The 24,525-nt window shown below is 34.1% G+C and overlaps 2 protein-coding genes across 2 annotated transcripts in view; one reads left to right on the top strand and one right to left on the bottom strand.

Annotated features, from left to right (window-relative positions):
- Window positions 1–13,084, top strand: part of Hip14 (palmitoyltransferase Hip14) — a 77,313-nt gene extending 64,229 nt beyond the window's left edge. Inside the window, exon 9 of the transcript XR_011950675.1 lies at window positions 12,961–13,084. The gene's annotated coding sequence lies outside the window, so the exon portion shown is untranslated. The remainder of the gene's footprint in view (window positions 1–12,960) is intronic.
- Window positions 1,824–24,525, bottom strand: part of Cep97 (centrosomal protein 97kDa) — a 63,955-nt gene continuing 41,253 nt past the window's right edge. The window contains exons 10-14 of the mRNA XM_072529688.1: window positions 17,806–18,103; window positions 15,658–15,945; window positions 15,347–15,578; window positions 11,948–12,082; window positions 1,824–5,185 (exon numbers count right to left, since the gene is read on the bottom strand). Coding sequence (XP_072385789.1) covers window positions 4,889–5,185; window positions 11,948–12,082; window positions 15,347–15,578; window positions 15,658–15,945; window positions 17,806–18,103 — 1,250 coding nt within the window. The 3' untranslated portion in view covers window positions 1,824–4,888. The remainder of the gene's footprint in view (window positions 5,186–11,947; window positions 12,083–15,346; window positions 15,579–15,657; window positions 15,946–17,805; window positions 18,104–24,525) is intronic.

Below are 24,525 nucleotides of genomic sequence, written 5' to 3'. Positions count from 1 at the left end.
AATTTTAAGTTTATGGTTTTTTTTTTTAAGAAGAATTTAATGGACTTGGTTTAAAGTACCTCCTTTTTTTATATGGAACCCAGGTTTGGAGTAAATTTACCCACCTGCAGCTAGTTCTTCACCAGAGGACCTTCCAGGGAAACCTACGGAAACTGGCCGGAAGAACTTAGTTTTATCTTTTTGTTTCTTATTTAAATATCTTTAATAACATTACGTCCTCTTCAAGGTTTTAACTTTTACATCATTAATAATAATTACATTCAATTTTCCTAAAACAATAGTACAATTTAATTAAATTATTTATTGTCTACCAAGGGATGAGATTTTGACTCTCCCTTGAATCTCTCTTCATCAGGTTATCGTGTGCACACTTATCCTGAGAGGTTCATTTCATTTCAAACTTAAACATTTATTAAACGAAAACTAAACTATTATATTAGTGAGTAGTATTTTATATTTATATTATCTTATATTTTATTTTATATTATTTATACATTATTATTGGATCTAACTTTTGTCACAATTTGAAATTTTTAAGGGGTATATCAGGGGTAAATTGTTTTATAATTATTCAGGGATTTTACTGTAAATATAGCTAAGTTAATTGTACATAAGAGGTGGTGGTTTAGAATAAGCATTTAAAATAGTTTGTACCTAAGTTTGGTAATTATTAAAGGTGTGGTTAAAATTTAATATTTCAATTAGTACCTACCTTTCTTATTTTCAGCAATACAAGATATCTCGGAAGAAAACATTTAACTTCCTGGCGCCCAAGCATTCATTAGAGCAACTTTTATGTTTCATCTGTTTATTTCTTGGTGGTTTTCTTGTCATTAGTTCTTATATCTTACGGTCTCTGTAGGGCATGCAAATTGGCCGAATCCTTCTTTGAGTGTCAAGTGGTCATTCTCCTGCATAGTCGCTAGCCAACACTTAATTCTGTTATATTTTAAAATTCATATTTACTTCATAAAATTCATATTTATTTCTTTTACATAATTTATTTCTATCTAATCCCTTCCATCTTCCGTTATTCCCCATATTAGTTCGTTGGTGTATCAAGGTGCATTTTAGAGTTCACCCTTTTGCTACACTGCACATTTTTGCCCCACATTCCTCAATTTTGTTACATCATACATCAAGAAGCATTCGTTCACGAGCTCTCAATCATAGACAATTTCAAGAGTTTCTTGATTCATTGCAGTCTGAATGTTCCGATGTACTTACTATACTAAAGTAAAATGAGTAAGTGCAGGTCGGGTTTTTGATCTTTTGAATCTTAAAGACGAAATAATCTCTTTTATAGAAGAAAAAGGAATGGATGAGGGTGAACATTTGAGAGATATTTTATGGCTTTCGGACTTTGCATTTTTTGAGAGAAAAAGCGTGAAATGTCATAATTACGAGTTTAAGCGAAGTTTTCAGCATGCCGTTTAACGTGGACTGTGAATCAGTACAACAGCTCGAACTTATTGAGTTACAATGTAACACTGAATTGAAGCAATTATTTCTCAATGTTTCTAAAACTGAGTGCTACAAGGCTCTGTCAACATTAAGTTTCCCAAACCTGAAATTTCATGCTCAGATAATTGCGATGTTTGAATCTTCCTGCATCTGTGAACAGGTGTTTTCTACTATGAAGCTTCGCAAAAAAAGTATTAGAAACAGCTGGACTGACCAGCACTTAGCTTCACTAATGCGTATCAGCTCATCCCAGTGAACAAATTTTAGAAGCTGTTTCATATGTCACATACACTTTCATACTCTGCTAAAAAATAATCTATTTATGTAACTTTTTCAACGTTTTTTACCATTTATGCACCATGTTATGTGACACTCCGCTTAAATAGTTTGCCCATGTCTGGTGTACACCATGTATTTAATATAAGAAAATACTCATTTGGAAGGAGAAAACTATGATGGATGGCTTATCAATGAGGTCAGCCAAAACTTTGTCGACAATACAACGTCTGTCTTTCATCAGGAGGTTTCCCGTAACAGGAGGTTTCCTTGCCATTCAGAAGCAGGTAATCCCAATAAAACATATTAATATCTCCTATCGAAGGCTGGAAATCATCACGAATATGTGTATTTCTTGACCGTCACTGCAACCGCTGTTTTCTTCTTTTGACGGTAAATATTCAATATTACTTATGGTTCATTTTCTATCCACCTTATTACTTCCCTGCTGGACACTTTCTCCATACACGTAATTCGTGTACCACCAAAATGCAAAGACTATCAATGTATTTAGATGTATTTGTTTAGTGTCCACTACTTAACTCCACAAAGAAGAGTAGATAATAGGTAGCACAAGTATCTAGAATGAGTGAATTGTCCTGTTCAAGGAAGCGGGAGCAGCCTGGCTTAATTCTAGATAATGATATTAATAAATTTTTTCACTTCTGCATTATTGACGTTTCTAAAACATTCAACGAAGTACAATAATCCAGTAACTGCATTGGGCGCCAGTACATAAAACCAAAATGTCAGTATGCTAGTCAACACGATAGTCGTTAGTGTAGAAGAACGAGCGAAAAAAATAATAAGATGAATATCAACAGAACAGTTGAGCCTGAAGTTTCTTAAGAAAAATGCGAAAAAATACGAGAGTATTTTAAAATGTATTGCTATGGATAAGAGAATGAACAATATAATAACGTTTTAGATAAGACCTTGATGTCATGTATTTCTGCTCGAACAAACTAGTTTCTGAACAGTCACGCTACTGCTTATTATTAGATTTTCAATAACTAGAATGTAATATAAAATATCTATTTTAAATTTTGTTAGCAGATAATATTCATAGACAACATATATGGTGAAACTGCAGTTTCATTTTAAATTGTTTTAAACAGTTTATAACGTCCATGCACAATTTTGCTAATTAAAAGCAAGCCTCACATATGTGCATGTTTTAATATGCACTAATAATGAAATTCTTATTTACATAGTATGAGCTTGAAAAGTTTAAATCACAGCAGATTGCAAATACAGTCTTTGGTAACGTCTTACAATTGTTGATAATAATTGAACAAGGCTTTATAACCACGGGAGCTTTAATAACATGTATATTTATATATATTAAATTTACGGTTAGATTCATGGTCAATTCCAACTTTAAATTAAAACATAAATTTCTTCAACAAAATATACATTTTATAGTACCTTGAAATCTAAACTCCTGACACAAATTTTTTATCTTGTACAAAATCGACTTTAGGTAAAAGATAACCTATTTTTTGATTCCAATTAGTAAAAAGGGATTTATAGATTGTTTATTAAATTATAACTTTATTACCACTTTGTGGAATTGAGTCGATGTCGCGTTTGGTCCATTACATTTCAATTTATCTAGTTATGACGAGACATTTTTTATCAAAAGAGAACTGATTTTAAAATTTCAACTTAAATAGACCAAACAAAATTTTCAAGTTTTCTATTACCCTCGATAAAGTTTGATGGAAGTTAGATCTAAAACAAACGTTAATACTTTATACACTAAACTGAACGATAATGAAAATAATTTAGTTTAAGAATCATGAAAAGAATATAATTTAGCATTGTGTAACACAGGTATTATTTTAAAATATTATATGCGAGACGTATCTAAGAGATTAAAATTGAAACTAACAAGAGAGTACGAATTTAAAACGTAGGTCATATTAAAATTTTAAGTGATACGCAACATATTTCCAGCTGCACTGTTCTAATAACTTTATAATTAGAAAATTTCTATAGACCTTCCACAAGGACAAGTAAATAAATTCTTTTGGCTATTGGATTCACCTTTGTTATAGGTAGGTCAATCAAATAAAGGTAGGTAGGTAAAACCGTTTACCGATGAAGCATGAATCTTTACGTAACTGGACGGTGTTCGTCAAATTTTACATTATAACTGACATAGGTACTAGAAGTTACGCCTCTTTACCCATTAATCATTTCTATAATAGTTCCATTACATCGATATTTTCGCGGTATATTGGTATTTTCAAGATATACAGCAAACGTCATTTAGGATGAAGTGAGCGAAATAACGTATTTATTCTTAGCTCGAAATACCGGACTCCTTTGCAAGATACAGCTAAATGTTATTTGTCAGATTTGAGCCTATTATTGTTTCATATCCACGATTTATTTAACTAATACAGTTAAAATGGATCCTTTTAAAATCTACGGGCCAAAAGTTACACCATAAGTGGCGTTTGCTGTATATATACTGACCGTATTAACTGGATTTATACAGAACAACATGGCTCTAGTATATGGTAATATTTAAGTAACGATAATACTGATGAAGGTATAAAGGTATAAATGAAAGTATAAAAAAGATTATCCGTAAGAGTATAAGAGAGATAATGTACTACCGAGAAAATTATCAGAAGTTACTTAAGTAATTTGATGACGAAAGGGAAAATTTAAATAAAAAATAGGCACAACAGTGAATTAACATTTGGACATATATATATATATATATATATATATATATATATATATATATATATATATATATATATATATATATATATATAATGTAGGCATTAGTTGGACAATCCAGTCTAGATTTCTCGTAGTTTTATTTACTAGAAATACTTAGAAAACGAGGTACGTTCAATAAATATATTTATAATTGAAACAAATTATTTTAAGATAATTTATCAATAGTTTGTAATTAGATATTATAATTAAAAAAAAACAGATCAAATTAAAGCTTATACTAATGTTTTCATATGAGATTATCTGAAAATTTTAAAACATCCTTTCTTTAATCTAATATATTACCACCAGATCGCCCGTTTTTGCCTATCAAAAGACAACAGCTTCCAACAACCAAATAATCTGTTCGCAATCTTTATTTCAAGCTCACTATATGTTCAATTTCCTTACATTAAATATCTTCTTCGCGATTATCGTCCATGTAATCGCCGATTTTTTCAGTATCGGTAACTGTAATTTCTGTATTAGAACCCAGACTATCAGCATTACTTTCCGAAACGGTTCTTATAACGCCATCTACAAGAGTTCTTGCATATTGCGTTAATTCTGATGGAACTCCCGAGGAGTTGTTGCTATTACCATTATTTTGATGTACTTCTTTTTTCCTTTGATAAACCGGAAGTGGCAGAGAAGAAGGTCTGGACTGATTGGAATGCTTTTGAAAAGGAAACGACTTAGCTGCATCGCCCTAAAAATAATACAAAAACATTAAATAGAAAATCACGACAATATTAACTTTTATAAAAGCTTATCGATCGAAATAAGTAGCACGCTGAACATAGAGCTATTTCTTAAGGATTTATTTTTATCTTCTGAAGTAAAATATTAGTTTTGTTCATTTCTTTATGTAGATGATGAATCCGTTTTCAAAATGGATCTAGATGTTATATTTTTGTTAAGTTAATTTTATACAGGGTGTCCAGAAATTCTCCTCACAAACGAAGATCAGAGATTCCTCAGATAATTTTAAGACAATTTAACCCAATTCACCTAGTCCGAAAAGGCTTACTAAGGCAACTCGTTTTCATCTTTCTTGGCGTGTGCCTGAAATAAGCTACTACGGAATTTTTAATATTCGTCTCTCTCTGATACACAGATGCGTAATTCAATTGTGCGAGTCACGTTCGTCATGGTAAAGTGCGATGAGAAGGGAATGAAGAGACCACTCACGTCTCCCAGTATTGTAGCAATAACACCGATGCGTTTGACCGATACGGTGTCGGTGATAAGTTCGGCCTCATTACGAATACAGATAGCTGGCAGTTACGTGTTTTTTTTTTAACATGTTACCCTGATCTGTGCAGGTTTGAAGTAGCTGATGAAATAGTTTTTATAAGTAAACAGTTTTTAATTAATTAATAGTTTGAGCTCTTACTGTGTGGAATTCCATTACATAAAATAATACTCTCGACACCTTAAAAATTCCAGTTTATTATAAATTAACTCTCTCTCTTCCGATACCCATTGCAATAATGACTTGTGGCATTGTTCTTGAATGAGCTGGCTAATAGGTTTTTAATTGTAGCAATTACCATTGATATTTTATGTTGTTTTAGTCGATTTTAGTCAGTCATTGTTGGAATTTGTTCCGAACAGTTTTACTTATTATTTTTTGTTGTGGATAACTAACTGTTCTATTTAATAAAAAAAATGCCGGGAAAAACGATAACAGGAGAAATGCGACAATGTGTAGTTCATTTATTGGAGTATTTTAAAAAAGGAAAAGAAAACAACGGACCTTTGCTTTCGTTATCATCGGTACATGAACGAGTAGCGGACGCTTTGAAAATCAGTCTTCGCACAGTGGCAAGAGTAAAGAGTGAATACAAGACAGGGGCAGGCAGCTCTTACTACACCAGGAGAGTCACGTAATGTACAAAAAAAAGACTAATGATGTCAGCGATACTATAAAAGGAGAGATTAGAAATGTACTGTATGGCATGAAAGCAAAAGGAGAGCACGTTACAATTAAAGTTCTAAATACACAATTAAGAAACAAGCATCTCTATGAAGGTTCTGATACAAGTTTGTGGCGTCTTATGAAAAATTGTGGGTTTTCATACAAACTAGAAAATAGTAGACGAGTGCTATGTGAGAAACCATGTATTGTCTCCAAACGACTGTATTTTTTGAGGCATTATATGAGAAATTTTTTAAGTCCAAGCCCACTTCAGTTCGTTTTTTTAGATGAAACATGGATATTCCTAAAAGGGGCATATAAACGTACTTGGCAAGATGAATGTGTGAAAAGCATCAGAAAAGGACACGAAAATACAGGTAAACGCTTTGTTGTTTTACATGCCGGAAGTAGGCAAGGATTTGTTAAAGATGCCGGATTACTGTTTTCTACGAAATCGAAGAGTGCAGACTATCATGATTCTATGGATAAAGAGTCTTTTAAAAAGTGGGTCTCCGAAAAGCTGATACCAATGTTGGAGGAACCATCTCTAATTATTATGGATAATGCCTCATACCATAGCCCTTTAATAGAAAAGTTACCGAATGCCAGTTGGAAAAAATCGGACTTACAAGAATGGTTACGAGCGAAAAAAATAATTTTTGACGACGATTCGGGCAATACAGAACTATTGAGTCTTTGTCGCCAGAATAAACCACAAAATACCAGGTACGTTATAGACGAGCTACTCCAAGAACATGGGCATCAGGTTTTGAGATTGCCTCCATATCACTGTCAATATAATCCGATTGAGTTGGTCTGGGGCATTTCTAAACAATACTATGATCGTCATATTGGAGAACATGGACGTGGAGATGAAACAGTGAAAAAAGTTTGGGGCGATGCATTAGCTGAGGCAACACCTGCAGTGTGGAAGAGTTGTGTTAACCATACTGAAAAATTAATTCACGACGACTGGGCAAAAATGGTCACATATGATGAAAATGAAAGTAGGATTATCATCGATTTGGCGGAAGATTCCAATGATGAAGACAGTTCCAGTGAAGACGCTGACTGATTAGCTAATTAATCAAGGTCAGTACGCTGTAACAGTTCAGAATTCGCTACAGTGCTTAAAACTTAAAAAATCTGTATCATTTTTTAATTAAAGTGGGTTAAATAATTAACACTTTTTTGGGTATATTTCAAAATCCTTTTAAAATGTACTTTTCGTTATATCCTGTCCTATTGTACTGCAAGCTAGAAAAATACTTCTTCGCAATTTATACGTATATTCCGTTATTAGAAATTTAATGAAAAATAATTTATAATTTTCTTTTATAACTATTATTTCGTTTGACATGCTACATTTTGCTCCGCCACTGGAGATAAACGAATCGAGCTTAGACAAGAAAAGACAGATGAAACAACTTATTGCAAGTGTTTTTACACGCACACGTCAAGAACGATGAAAACGATTATAGAGCTCTTTGAAGATGGCGCCTTGTAATTAGTTTTTGTTAAATACCTCTAGAACGCCTTCATTTAGAAAAACGAAAACTGGTACGATTATTTATCCTCCAGAGTTGAATCGATTTCATTAATTGCAAATTTCTAGTACCGACCATAGGTGTCCGTTTTGGGTAGGTCAACGGTTATTTTAACGCATATCCTTTTTGTCTTTACCTTTTAAGCATTCGTAATACTAGATTATTAAATTTTCAGGTATTTTAGTACTAAAAGGTATTCTTGCTCTAAGTCAATAGGATACCCCGTTTTCTAGAAAAATTGATTTGAAAATTGTTCGTTTTTTTGTCATGAAAGTTAAATTAATATTTTTTGCACTAGTTGGCTGTGGACCTGCCAACAGAAGTATAACCTATGTTTTTCATTGTCAAATTGTGTTCAGTTCGCGAAGTTTATCTTTTAGTTTGTTACTTTGTAGCATTCAAATATTACAATTTCAATTCAAAAAAAATTTGCTTGGCCAGCAAGGTCGCCGGATTTTATTCCTTGCGATTATTGTGTTTATTCAGTTCCGATACAAAATCGTGCACAACTCTGGCTAAGGATCCAAGATGCTTGTAACAAATTTAGAAATAACTTTGGAATTTTTGCAAGAATTCCGCGTTCTCTAAGCAGGAGGGCAAATTTATGCATAGAGACTAATGGTCATCAACATCAAGCATCTTTTGTAACTATCTACTTTTGATACTTGTTCTTTTGTATTAGTTTCGTTTCATCGTAAGAAATACTTTGTTTTTAAAACCCTTTGATTAAAGTTTTTTTTTATTTGATTTTCTTCCTTTACCCAAACTTTTTTTACGAATTGTCTACTGCACTTATTGAAACAAAAGATAATTTAATAAATTAATTAAGGCACCTATTAATTTAACTTTCATGACGAAAAAACGAAAAATTTTCAAATCGATTTTTCTAGAAAACGGTGTATCTTATCGACTTAGAGTAAGAATACCTTTTAGTACTAAAATACCTAAAAATTTAATAATCTAGTATCATGTATGCTTAAAAGGCAAAGACAAAAAAGTTATGCGTTAAAATAACCGTTGACCTACCCAAAACGGACGCCTATGATCGGTACTAGAAATTCGCAATTTATGAAATCGATTCAACTCTGGAGGATAAATAATCGTACCAGTTTTCGTTTTTCTAAATAGAAGCGTTCTGGAGGTATTAAACAAAAACTAATTACAAAGCGCCATCTTGAAAGAGCTCTAGCTCCTTTAGGAAGCATTTTCGGACTAAGTGAATTGGGTTAAATTGTCATAAATTATCTGAGGAATGTCTGGTCTTCGTTTGTCAGGAGAGTTTCTGGACACCCTGTACAAAAACAACAAATATTCCACCATGAACGCGATTCGAACCAGTGAAGGCAGAGTCCAATTGATTTCAAGTAATTCTCCTAACTCACTTGGATACTGCAACTTGAAGTAAGATAGTTTATAACACACAATACTCAGATATCACAGTTTAACATTTAGTAAATGTGTTTTTTCTAATTTTTTAAAACTTTTTTCGTAATTTTCCTCATATTCGGATGTACTAAACATCGGCCTCAAAAAACTAATCCATTGATTTAAAAAATATACATATTTCGATCCAACTAAAAACAGATACGCATTCTTAATATTGTTTAGAAGCTATTCTCTTGTGAAATTTTTCTTTTATTAACTGTATGTTATGACCCAGAAGTCAAAACTGTCTGTTTCATAATTTTCCGCACATAACTTTTAACGATGGATCTGAATCCCTATTGGTTTATGGATAGATGCTAGTAAAGGATAGACTTTTTTTTTAATTTTTAGTTCGATCCTTGCAACAAATTTCTTATCTATGCTCATTAAAGCTTTAAAAAAATATCTGTATTTTAAAAATTGTTAGAGCACCCATAGATAATTAGACCACGGAACTAACGATTTTCCTATGACACTCGTTGATACAGGTATCTAACAACTGTTGTTGATACATTTTGTGATAACAATATGTAATAAATAAAATATGCAAAAGATGAACGTCATTTTTTACTTATAAACAATATAAGCTCACTATTTGATTTTAAATCATTCCATTCACTAATGGTGAAGACCGGTAAATTATATGGAAAAGTGACACAATTTTACTGAAAAAATATAAAAAATCCTTTAAAATGAGAGTTCGTAAAGTTATTTTTGTTAATTGGATCCTCAATTATTTTAAAAATAGCTTCAAAAATGGATTTTTTGAAAATTATTAAAAACTTTTCTGCACAAATGCACAAAAAAACCTTGATTTCGCATGAGAATAAGGACAATATCACAAATATTTAACTTTAAAAATTTCAAGAAGTTTCATTTAATATTCGCAAATAATAATCGCAAAATTAAAATTGTTTATCCCGAAACGCTTTTATCTTCAACGTTATTCTGCGTAAAGTATTGGGTCTACATGAATTCTGAAAGCACCAAATTGTAGAAAAAGGCTTATTTTATCAAATTAAATTATATAACGATTAAAAAGTTTACGTTAAATATTGTAAAATATGTTTGCAAAAGTACTGTGATTTTAAGCTTCCAAACAATTAAAATAGCTCGGATGCAATAACATGTTATAGGAAGTCAATTGTTTTTATTCGCCATGTTGGCATTTTTACACGAATTTTTTGTTATTAGTCATTTATATTTAGTCTCTGGTGACCCTAGCGCTACGCGCATTTTGAAGTGACGTAATAACTTGGCGACAAAATTTATTTGAATCCATGAAGCTTTTTCTCCCGCATTCAAAATTAAATAATATAAAATGCTATACCACTTACTCACTCTACTACAGCAATGTACAAACATAAACTTTAAACATTACAAAATCATAGTGGTCAAAAATGTTTGTTTATAAATTAGAGAAAACTTTTCTAAAGATATTTGTGTATAGCATTTTTCATATAAAAATGCTTGCACGTCACAATTTATATAAAGTGACGTCACTTATATTTAAAATTTCCAGAACGTCAACTTTAGAGTTCAAATTTTCCTAACACAGCTAATAATACGAAACCCCTACGGAACTGCCCGAACTTTCATAGGCGTCAACATGGTGTAATAATCAGAAAAATGTAATCATCATTATATTAGAAATTTTAGAATTATATTGATTAAATAACCAAAAACATTTGTTATTATTAATAATATAAATTTTATGAAATTTAGTCTGTAAGTCTAATATTCCACAAAATAATAATTTTAATTAAATATATTAGACAATTGTACGTAACTGATACGGGAATACTTTGACAGTTGAATTTTATTGACAGTTCAGTGGCAATTCAGTGCAAACAATGTGGCAAAATTGTTTGAAGTGTTGCCGCTTTTTTAGAGTAAGAATTTTGTTTATGTTTTGATTTATTACACAATTTGATCATAATATAATATATATATTAATAAATTGTATTTATAAATACATATTAAATTTAGATTCTTCTTCTTTCAGTGCCTATTCGTTCCGAATATTGGCAATCATTCTGGCTATAATTATTTTATTGACTGATGCTTTAAATAGATTCGTTGTTGTTGTGGAGAACCATTTCCTCCGGTTCTTCAACCATGATATTCTCCTTCTCCCAATTCCTCGTTTTCCGAATACTTTACCCTGTAGGATTTAGATTAATAGCTTTAAAAACTGATTATTGTTGTGTATTGTGATTGTGCTATGCCAAAACAAATAAATAGTCTGTAGAAAGCTGATAAGCTTTCATATAAGATAGATTATTTTGAACAAGAAATAATGGCGGGACTTTTTTACTATTAAAGCCTTAAAAAGGGTAAGTTTAAAATTTAGAATATATAATTTTGTATTAAAATGTTTTCTTATGTATTTTAGTGTGTTGCAGTAGTCTTAAAACTAAGTGTATTTACTGTTAATATAATATCTCGACAAATAGTTGACATTTTAAAAATTCCACACTTACTAACTATTCTGATGTTTTGGCAACGCTGTGGGGTTCTGACGTCGTAAATCTTGAATGACGTGCAACCTAAAGGTTAAATGAAATTATTTAAATACCTGTGGTGTATGAACAGCAATGATTTCCGTTTGAGTAGCAATACCATCTTTTAGCTGTTGATTTATACCTGCAGTCTGACTAAAAGCTGTCATAACTTTCACGATATCTTGCATTGATGTCTGTAACTGTTGAATCTACAAAATTAAATAACACATGCAAAAATTCGATTTATTTTATTTTAGTTTATTTTATTAAAAAACACGCATGGGACTACGTTTGCTACTCGTTAGCTTGGGGTCTATCTGTTTTGTTTTTATTTTTTCAAATCTTTGCGCGATTCATTGCATCAAAGCTATGCTTCAAATAATTCAAGACTACGGCCTATAAATCCCGAAAACTTACAAAATACCGAACGCGAAAACCTAAAACGTTAATATATTTTCGAGTAACTCATATTCGACAGGACAACTAAACTGAAAAAGTACACAACGCCTTAAAAAATACAATATATGGATACAAAAATACTAACTGACCCAACAGTAAAAAAAAAACTGAAGTACAAGTAGAATTAAATTCAAGATTGAACAAGCATTAAGAAAATAATAACTGAAAAAAGAATTGAAGATACGTGGAGACAGATCAAAAGTCCGTTGTGGAGAATAGTTAAAAGAGATAAGACCACACACAAAGGCTGGAAAACCGACGACACCTTAAAATTAATGGATCTTTGTAGATTCTATAAAAATATCAGGAAAATCTTATTCTAAAGTTATTTTCTTGTGGTATCGTAATAGAATTTTTTTGTAGGCAACAAGGGTACCTCAGATAACATGACTGCATGAGACGGCACGGATATCACCAAGGAAGAACTTGATAACGCCATAGCAAGTATTAAAGATGAAAAGGTTTCGTGTCTAAGTGTTGATTAGTTACTTCCTTCTCCTTGCCGGACCGAGTGTTGATCGATCCGTCCACCTCTAACCTGTCCTTCCTTTTTTTTAACGTGTGTGTACTAACACACCGTATTTGTGATTTCAATTTTATGACATTAATCATATTTTATTTTTTGCAGGTATTAAACAGTGGATCATCGAGCCGATAAAATGGGATTTACATTCAAATTCTGTACCTATTATCTCGGATATAATCTCATTTTGTTTTTTATTTGTTTAAAATATATTTTTATTTTAATTAAACCTTAGTTTTACTGATTCTGATACAAAAATAAAAATGCCGCAAGAAATGTCAATTATCATAACACAATTACAAGACCTAACAATACCGAGACAAATGTTGCAAGCAGAGTTATTAAACCAAGTACGGAAGTGGAACTCGTACTTCCTTATAAAAACATTCGAACGCAATAAACTTTATAGAAAGGATACACGAATTAAACCTAGCCTACGAGATCGATAAACAAGATCTTCTATAAGAGCGTTGGAGACCATGCGATGCTTTGGTACCGAAAAAACAGCAAAAATTGGAAATCGTGGACAGACTTCACCGATTTCACAGACTTCACTTCAGACGATTTTAAGAAAGGTTTCTATCCCAGAGATTAATTGTTGAAACTGGAGGATCAGAAATATAAAGTAAAGGCAAAACGAGTCAGTTCAAAACAGACATTCAAACATTAATTAGGCGAGAAGCATTTTTCCAAAAATCAAGAACTGGAACGAATATATAGGAATATGCTACAGGAATATATGCTTTATATTAGCAGCCGAGACTTTTTTTAACTGAATTACAAGACTTAGCCCATAAACATGAAACCATAGAAGACGAAAATATCCGAGCAAATCAAAATCTTTGAACACACCATGAATGTACAACCCCAAGAGAATACGATGCCAAAGGCACGTGATTTATATGCAAGATGCCAGATCATATGCGTAAAAATTGCAAAAACCCATAGAGAAAATTCGGTTCACGTTGCGACAAAGACGAAGTTTACAGCTGCGACTGCTGTATCAGGCGGCAGGCAAACGAATAACAGACTGAAGAAATAAGGAGTCGTCCTAGTCTGTGGAACAAGATTCCATTCGTTCTCACCGTTACACAATCAGCAAACAACGACTTTCGACTTTTTGCATCATTAACAATAGGTATAAAACATATAAAACGCTAATTGATACACGAACTATTAAAAATTATGCCTGAGACAAAATTGCATAGGCATACAAGGACTCTCTAAAACTTGCGAACGGTTCATCGAAGGAACTAAATAAGAAATTATATATTTTACAGACAAGATAATTTACAGACCTGAGAAACACTCATAATAATGCCCGAATGCTATACTCGGAGTCAAATTTCTTAACAAAAATTATATGTTCGATTGAGATATGACTACAAAACATACACATTCTAGAAGAAACCTGTAACACTTTGAAGGGCATTACCAAAAGTACAGAGTTAGAAAGATTGTTAAGAAAAGAACTAAGGGAATTCGAGAAAGTAACAGAACCCATCAACTTAATAAAACATGAGATAAAGTTGAAAAAGAGATGCGACCCCATCAAGCAGCCGTATAGACAGCACAACCCCGCAATGTTACAAATCATGAACCAAGAAGTGGACAAGATGTTAAAAGAAGGAACTATCTAACTAACTAAGGTAGGAGTTCACTGATTGTACTAGTTAGAAAAAAAGACAACTCGTGCAGATCTTGTATCGACTTTCGAAAAGTCAACGAGTTATCAGGTAAGGACGCATATCCATTACCCATAATATCGGAACTTCTGGATAGACTAAAAGAGGCAAATTTTATTTCAACCCTCGATTTAAAACAAGGTTATTTCCAAATACTTCTGGAAGAGACAAACCGCCCAATAACAAGCATTTAACGTACCCGTAAACAGTCACTTTCAATTTTGAACTACTCCATTTGGCCTGCACTCAGCTGAAGCAATGTTCCAACGCCTACTGGATAAAGTAATATCTCCCGATATAGAGTTCGCATTCGCGTACTTAGATATCGTGGTAATATAGAAGATACTCCAAGATCATTTAAATCGCCTACAAGAAGTCTTTTGAAGACTGAGAGAAGCTGGATTACTTATTAGAGGTTACCATTAAAAGAAGAACATTGGAGTACTTTACCCACGTGATGAGAAATCCGAAATATGAACTACTTCATGTAATTGTTCAGGGGAAAATAGAAAGGAAACATGCTACTCGACGACGAAGTACAATCTCCGCCAACGGTATAGGGTCAGCAGAACGACACTATTTAGGTCCGCTGAGAAAAAAGTAAAGATATTCGAATATCTTGCCAATGTTGTTGGAGGACACGGCACTTAAATAAGAAGAAAAGTTAAAGCTGACTTTGCTCTGTCTATGCGTTGTCTTATCTAAACTTAGTCATCGTGTACATTATTCAGTTAAAATAATTACAAATAATTAAACTGTTAATTTAATTCTAATTTATACAAATAACAGCTGTTAATTAAACTTACCTGCGATTGTAACATCGTACATGTTTGTGCTAATTCTTTCACCACCTCTGAATTATTTAACGATAAATTTGTCATGTTGAGATTTACATTAGATGTTCCCTCGCCATCTGCTGTAGGTTGCAAGTTCGATATTTTCTTCCACAAAGCACTAATAGCTTCTGTCTGTAACATTTGGATTTTACGTTCACTTTCCAACGCTGCTTTGGTAGTTTCCATATCAGTAGCTAGTTTTCTAAAATTAATTTAACCCAGTTGTAAATCACCGGTGATTCTTGTAGTTTTTAATATACTTGATACGTAAAACAACTTACTGAATATACTGATTAGCCCTCTGATTCTGCAATTCCTTAAACATTTCTTGAACTTCCTTATTTTTGTTTCTAGTGTAGTATCCTCTCCATATCCGCTGAATACACACGGCCGCTTGTTCCACCTTATCTTCACTACTGCAATTACTATTTACTTCTTCTTTTTGCAACCTCCGTTCTTCTGCTTTCATTTGAATTGTCTGTAACTTAGAATCGCAAATTTCTGATTCCTCGTCACTACTGGCCGATCTGTTCACAAGGATTGATGCTTTCTTATTGGACTCTGTCTTACTAAAAATCATTTAAAAAATAAAAATCTGAACAAAAATATTAACAAACATAAAAACCTAATAACAAATAACCAAATACAGAAATGATTTCAATATTCTTCGCTATCATGATTCTATTAATATTCCAACTATAACGTTAAAACGTTCAATCTAACTTCTCATACGTTACCGCATATTTTCTCTTCATCCTCAATTATCCATTCCTTTTTGTATTTATAACCGAAGGCTTTTATAACTTTTAACTTGCCAATTATTCCCTTATTTTCGTTTTAAGTGAATTCTCCTGGCCAATTTTAACAATTTCTGGCCAACACAGGCCTACCATAATTTAAGCCAAAAATACATTGATCTGGATCGTTTTCAATTCACTACTTTAACATCAAAATGTAGCAGCTACCAATGGCCTGGCAATTCCGATACCGGAGCGGTGAATGACAAAGTTGAGGAGTTTTAGGAGGTAGGCATTCGGCGTAGACTCGGCGACGAGAGGGCGTTTTAAAGTACTTCTGGAATTATCACCGCAACTACGAAAACCGAATCCTGTACTAGGATTAGTCATAGGATAGGTCAGTCAGGCAGCTACCAATAGCCTTCATTCAATCGCGAGCCTGCATTGTCCGCCTCTAAATCCATGTTCAAATTCCTGGTAGTTTTTTTTGATTTTTAATTTTTACATTTAGTTTATTTTATCTATCTTTATATTTTATGGTCAAAAAACAGTTAACAATTATATTTAATAAATACATAAGATTAGGAGGAATGGAGAACCGGTATTATGATCACACTGTCTAAGACAGGCAAAAAACCCGACTCCAGCAATCATAGAGCAATAAACCCTTTTAGCTCCATTCTGAAACTCCTAAAATAATAGGCGTGTCGACGACATTGGAAAACATATTAAAGAAAGCTCGGAATTTGAAAACCGATTTCAAGGTTTTAAAAAGATTCGTGTGCTTTTTGCTGCATTTGCAACACGTTAACACTCCGTAGACGTCAATTCATTGCCAGGGATTTTACAGATGAAACATTGTGAAATGTGCTGTGATACCTAGTTAAAGGAGAAAATTAATCAGGTTGGTTTGAAAGAGTTTTATAAAACATATTTGGACACGGAGAAATATCCTGCATTTTAAAAACTTGGTTTGTCGATGATTTTGCTATTTTTAGCATTGGCAAAACTGTTTGCGAGTAGTAAAATACGTCGTTTCGCTAAAATTTATCATATTTTTTATTATTATTTTTTGTATGCAACTCTAATCTAATAAATATGTTTGATACTCATTTTGTCATATCTTATGTTTGGTTTGAATAATCAAAAAAATTGTACGGCCCGCTAGCAAATCTCATCTCTAATATTTGGCCACCTGCTGAAAATGTTGGTCATCCACGATCTAGTCGAAGCTAAGAACTGCTTAACTCCGGGTATTAGGCGATCACTCCCTAGTTTCTCCTGGCACAAGAATGAGCCAGAAATACACAAAATAAACAAGGAAGATGCCGCCCTTATCGCAGCCACTGTCATCCGGAGAGTAGGGAACTGATGCCGTTACAGGCTCCACTTTCGAAATGAAAAGTATATACTAAAAAGTAGTGAGAAAAACCGTGATGATGCTCAGCAACGACCAAGAAAAGGGTTAAGCAGTCATTGCAGCAAGGGCTCAACAGCAGACGCTAAAGCCTATCAACAAAACAGAAACATAATATAGGGTATATACAAAAGATCTTTCACGTCGCAGTGCAGAAAAGTTTAAGAGATCAAACGACCCCTTTATCTACAATCTACCACGTAGTGCTCCTCCCTACACACATATGAATAAAAACACAAAACATTTATCTTTTTAGGAAATAAAAAACATCTTACTTCGATGTCGGTGTCTTTGTATTCATCCTATTTTGCCTTACTGGAGAAGGAGAACCAACTTTTCTTAAATTGTCTGTTCTGGCTCTATTTGGAATAGCCCTATTAAATTTAGGTGATTTAGAAGTATGCGTAGTTTGAGCTGAATGAACTCTGGCTACGTTATTGGGTTGCGGTGATATATTTTGAGCGTTCTTCGTACCCATTAACGATGACGGATGATAATCGGGACTCATCAAAGATTCTGGAACCGGTACATTTTTCGACAAAGCCTGCAGTGGGCTATTGATTGGTTCCGAATCTAGAAAGTAACAGTAAAAAATTATAAGCGTTATTCGAACATAACTATATACCAGCTAACTATAACAATTTAAGTCTTATGTCTAAATAGTTGGACATTCTTCTTCTCAGGGTGCCTATCTAGATTCTGTATGTTGAAGAACATGATAGCGTTTGAAATACTATTTTAATATTGTATGGAGTAGGATCACGGGTATCCTATAATATAAAGTACGTGTCTCCTAGTGACGGGATATGGGCAACAAAACAATAGCTGACAGGGCAGTCCTTGTAGTACGGATCCTGGCCTTTAAGCGAAAATGTCGGCAGGTGTAGGGTAGTAATGCACTCTGGTTGCATTGGTAGTATGTTAGTCAAATCGAACATCGAAAAGACATTCAGACATGAAATATAGAATATCTTTTCTAGCCATAATAACGAAAAAATATTATCCGACACAACAAAAATTCTGGCGTATCTCGAGATAAAACGCCCCGTAAGTAAACTGACTACTAATTCTGGTTTTGGAAGTCTTATCGGTAAGAGTATGGAGGTAATAGATGCGTTTAAAAAAAAAGGAGAGTAAACATTGTTTGCTTTCAAGAGTAGAGTAGGAAAGTGGAGAAATGCGAAATAATAGTAGGAATGGTGTTGGTATACTAAAAGTTGTAATAACGAGCAATGGAATAATGCTAACATATTTTTCCCAAACAAAGAAAGTCAAGATATCACATACAAAAGTTTACAAAATCATTCTCAAATAGATTATTTATTGACAAGAAAAGAAGATATACGTGAATCTAAGGACTGTAAGGTGATAGTAAAGGTAAAAGATAAGTCAATGAGACTTTAAGCCAACAAAATAACTTGCTTATGCTGGATATTTGAGTAAGAAGCGAAACGAAACCAAGATATCGAATAAGACCACAAAAACTCAAATCATGGTTGTTAAAAGATTAGAAAGAAGGTTTAATCGGGGTACTAAAAAATGAGCTGGAACATAAAAGAAAGTCATATTACCATTTAAATGGGAATAAGCCACAATTAAAGGTTAAAATAAGTTTATTGACGTTTCAATTTTCACTTCGGAAATCGTTCTCAAAATTGTGGCTTATTCCTATTTAAATAGTAATACTATAAAATGCCACAAGAAAATAGCTACAAAGTCATATTGTTGTGAAGCTATTTTTTTGTGGCGCCTTAATAAAATTTACTATTTTATTGGGTACAAGCCAGAATTTTACTTTAAAATAAGTTCATATTGACTTTTATTCTTAACAAAAATTAACAATAAGATCACGCGGCAGGTATCTTCTTCTTTCGGTGTTTCCCCATGGTCCTCGGCTAACCGAATTGTTTGTTCGGCACTGCGTATTCCTATGAAATCGCGAATGTTTTGAGCCATGTCATCTTCCTTTCAATTCATACGAAACTTGATTTTACCTTTAATGACAAGCTGAAGAATTATATACCGGTCTTCTCGAATAACATGCCCTAGGAATGAAATATTTCTAATTATAATACTTTCTAATAAGTTACGAGCGGTATTTGTTCTATTTAAGATAGCTTCGTTGATCTGCATCGCTGTCTAATGTATTCGGGGCATTCTTCTATGAAATGACATCCTAATCGCCTGTAGGCGATTGATCGTATCAGCCTTCGATGATATGTAACAACGCTGACCAAATATAGCATTTGACCATTCTTTGACGTAATTTTATGTTGTGGTGAGAAAAAAATAATTATATTTTTCGAAACGTTGTACGAGCTACTTTAATTCTACACTTGATCTCTCTACTTAGATCTAGTTGGTCTGTAATGTAGCATTATAAATATTTAAAGTGAGTAACTCTCTCAATGTTTTGTTATTATATCTGTAGGGAAACATTTTTAGACCCATTTCTCTTCCTGTCGTGTTTACGCAATGCCCTGGAGACTATCGCATAAGATAACAGTATGGTCTGCGTATATAAGATTATTAATCAGTTCACCACTGATTTTCACTCCCAATTATATTCGAATAGATATTAAATAACAGAGGTGATATAATGGATTCCTATCTGACCCTTTTTTAATGTAATATTTGTTGGTTAATCTCCCATCGACTGGTACGATTGCTTCCAATATATAAGTTTTCTATGATATTGCTTTACCCTATCGGAATCCGTTTGGACACTAACATGGCTATTCTGACTTTGTTGGCTGCTCCATGAAAAGTCCGGTAGTGGTTAAGTTAAACCCATTTTCGCAGGTTATGCAGCCAAGATATTCTTCTTCGTCCTTGACCTTTTTTCCCATGCACTTTACCTTGAAGTATGGTCCGAAGTAGGTCATATCGTTGTTCATTGCGCATTATATGGCCCAGGTATTCTAGTTTGCGACGTTTTATGGTTACGACTAGTTCGCGCTCTTTACCCATTCTATGTAGTACTTCTTCGTTGGTAACTCTGTCTATCCAGAAAATCCTCAACATGCGTCTATAGCACCACATCTCAAATGCTTAGAGTCTTTTCAGTGATGCGTCAGTTAAGGTCCATGATTCCAGGCCATATAAAAGAACGGAGAATACGGAGCATTGTAGTAAACGAACTTTTATTTCCAACTTTATATCGTGGCTGTTAAAGATTTTTTTCATTTTGACGAAAGCTGATCTTGCCTTCTCGATCCTTATCTTAATTTCCGTCGATTGGTCCCACTGTTCCGTGCCGGTCTTAGCTTCTGTAGAGGAGGGACGCTGAACTGAGTAGGGGTCCTTCAGTACTTTGTGCAAGACAGACTGGGCGGGGAAGTCCTCAACCCCGACACGGCGCGTCCCAATGTAGATATGCAGGACAGGTATGAATAAGGCTTCGCCAAATAAGTACCCGCGGATCAACGGAGGACATGACACAGGTCAGCAGCTGTGGCATTAGTGGCCCGTGGCTAAGGAATATAATTCCTGACAGGTGCGGTACCACAAAGTCGCAGGCGAAAATCAAATACTGATTTAACCGGCTGTGATACTGCGAACACTCACCAACCCGTCCGCCAAGCGTGGTGTTTTAATGCCATTATACCCCTCAAAACACAACATGTTGAACTTGAAACAAAATGGGACGATACCCCAGGTGGGTAGAGCTAGCAGCTCAGAATCCCACACCGAAAAACCGGTCAGCCTCACGGATTCTGGGGGAGGCACAAGCTCAACAAAACGCGCCAAAATAGATACGAACAAACAAAAACAGTTACTACTAGCCACATACAACAGCCAATCTATGGCTAAAGATGAAAAGGTCTACGAATTAGAAGAAGAACTATCCAAGATAAAGTGGGATATTGTAGGACTGTCAGAAGTGAAAAGAAGAGGCGAACAATGCATCCATTTAAACTCTGGAAATCGCTTACATTATACAGAGAAAATAGACGAAACATATGGTGGAGTAGGATTACTTGTCAAAAAGTATCTCACACCATACATTTCTACATATATAAGTGTTTCTGATAGAGTAGCTTATATTATAATAGACCTAGATAATAACACCAAGATCAAGGTTATACAAGTGTATGCTCCCACAACAACACATCAGGAAGAGGCAGTTGAAATGTTCTACGAAGATTTGATAACTGCATTAGAAGAAAATGATACAAAATATAGCATCATTATGGGAGATTTCAACGCAAAATTAGGTAAAAAAGAAGAAAATACTGAAACCAAAATAGGGATGCATGGTTATGGCACACAAAATGAAAGAGGAGAAAAATTATATAACTTCTTAGAACAACAAAATTTATATGCCATGAATACACACTTCAAGAAACCAGAAAACCGAAAATGGACGTGGATATCTCCCGATAAAAAGACAAAAAACGAGATCGATTACTTTTTGTGTGGGAACAAAGACATTTTTGAAGATATAACTGGTCTTAATCGATTTACAACTGGCAGCGATCATCGCCTTTTGAGAGCAAGGATTCTTATTAAACAGACGAAAACCAGTAGAAACAGGCCACATAATTATTGTAATGAGATAGATCAAACTAAAATACGACAGAAGGGAGATGAGTACAGAGAAGTCTTAAGAAAAGAATTTGTAGAACATTATCAACAAGAATATTCCGACATGAACACAATTAATAAAGAAATTCAACGAAAGCTCTTGAAAGCAGGACTGACTATTGCAAAGAAAACGAAAAATAAAGAAGACCGAATAAGTGAAGGAACAAAACGGTTGATGGAAAAGAGACACATTTCTAAGCGAAGGAAAGCGAAACACCGATGGTTTCAAAGAATTGAATAAACAAATAAAGAAGGGAGTAAAGGAAGATGTATAGATGCATGTAGATATAATGAAAACAAGGTAGAAAAAATAATAGAAAAGAACCGAGGCATGAAATGCTTAAGATCAAACTTAGGAAAGCATATAATAATCTCATTGAAGGATAAAGATGGAAAAGAAATAAGAGAAAAGAACGAAATCCTAAAAGTTACTCAGACATTTTACCGTGATTTATATTCCTCAATCAACTCATATAACACTGCAAAGAAAGACCTTAAGAGAAAGATAACGAATGTCAACTTAGAAATACTCCCTAACATAGAATCCTTCTAAATAAAACAAGCTATAGCACAACTAAAGAACAATAAGGCTTCGGATCCAGATGAAATACTTGTAGAAATGTTGAAGGAGAGGAATGGAATTATTCTCGAAGAATTGAAAAAACTTTTCAACGAATGTCTTCACAGAGGAGAAGTCCCAGATGATTGGAATGAAAGTTTGACAATACTTCTCTTCAAAACGGGAGACAGGGGAGATCTCAAGAACTATAGACCAATTTCCCTGCTGTCCCAAATGTACAAATTGTTTATGAGAGTAATAACTAACACGTTAACGTCGAAACTCGATAGCTATCAACCGGTAGAGCGGGCAGGATTCCGAAAAGGTTACAGTACAGCGGATCATCTTCTTACAGTCAGAACTCTAATAGAGAAAGCCAATGAATATCACTTGAACTTATATATTGGCTTCGTTGATTATGAAAAGGCATGCGACTCCATAGAACTTTGGGCAATAGAGAGAGCTATGAACAACTGCAGGATAGACTCCCGATACAGAATGCTCATACACAATATTTACAAGAAAGCTACAATGAAAATACAAATTGATGCTAAAACCAAAGCTATACCAATCAACAGAGGACTTGGCCAGGGAGATGTTATCTCACCAAAGCTATTCACACTTGGACTTGAAGACGTGTTCAAAGACATTAACTGGGCAGATAAGGGAGTAAATGTTAATGGAAGAAAACTGAGTCATTTAAGATACGCTAATGACATTGTAATATTCGCTACAAGTTTCGAAGAACTACAGACCATAATGACGCAACTATTTCAAGCTTCGGCAAAAGTAGGTCTTTCAAAGTAGATGAACTTGGAAAAAACAAAAATAATGACAAATACACCGAACATTCCAGAAATAATATTGAACGACATAAATTTAGAAACAGTAAGCGAATACATCTACCTGGGACAGATAATGAAAATTAACAAAGAAAATCAAACTGCTGAAATTACCAGAAGAATAAGGTTAGCGTGGGCAGGATTTGGAAAACTGAGTTAAATCTTGAAAAGCACTAAAATAGAACAGTATTTGAAAACCAGAATTTACGATCAGTGTATCCTCCCTATACTCACGTATGGTTCACAGGCGTGGACACCCACCAAGTCCAATATGGATAAAATAGTAAAAACACAAAGAGCGATGGAAAAATCAATGCTCGGGGTAAGACTTATAGACAAAAAAACAAACAAATGGATTAGAAGCAAAACCAAAGTAAAAGACGCAGGAGAACATGCTGCCAAATTAAAATGGAGCTTCGCAGGACACAATGCCCGACTGAAGGATAAGAGATGGAACCACGAAATACAACAGTGGAGGCCATGGTTAGGAAAGAGAAGCAGAGGAAGACCACAAATGAGATGGGCTGATGACATTAAGAAGATCGGAGGACACAACTGGAAGCAAGTGGCGCAAAATAGAAGAAACTGGATTGATTTGGGGGAGGCCTATGTCCAAAGTTGTATTACTTAAGGCTGAAGAAGAAGGAGAGTCCCACTGTTCATTTAAGGCTCCGTTCGGCTCGCGGAGATAAGAATACGGCCGAGGTCAGAAGGCCCTGCCTGTCGTAAGAGGCGACTAATGGGTAGGAATCGAGAGGTGGAGAGCCGTCGCTTGAGGTGTCGGGTTTGTAGAAACGCACACGGTCGCTTAGGTGACACGGTCACCGGTCTACACTCCTAGTATCCGAGACGAGACTCTCGTGGGACGACTCTACTCTCATTCCAAGAGAACCTGACGAGATTGAACGAGCTGGGCCCGTACACACCTCTCTTGGCCTTGTGTCAAGCGTGGTATTGATGCCCCGTACCCGTCAGGAGATTCAAGAGTGGTAGAGGAGAGATCCTCG

Source organism: Diabrotica undecimpunctata, chromosome 4 (genome assembly GCF_040954645.1).
Source record: "Diabrotica undecimpunctata isolate CICGRU chromosome 4, icDiaUnde3, whole genome shotgun sequence".
Classification (NCBI taxonomy): Eukaryota; Metazoa; Arthropoda; class Insecta; order Coleoptera; family Chrysomelidae; genus Diabrotica; species Diabrotica undecimpunctata.
The sequence above is the reverse complement of the archived record's forward strand: the minus strand, read 5'-3'. Positions and strand labels throughout refer to the sequence as shown.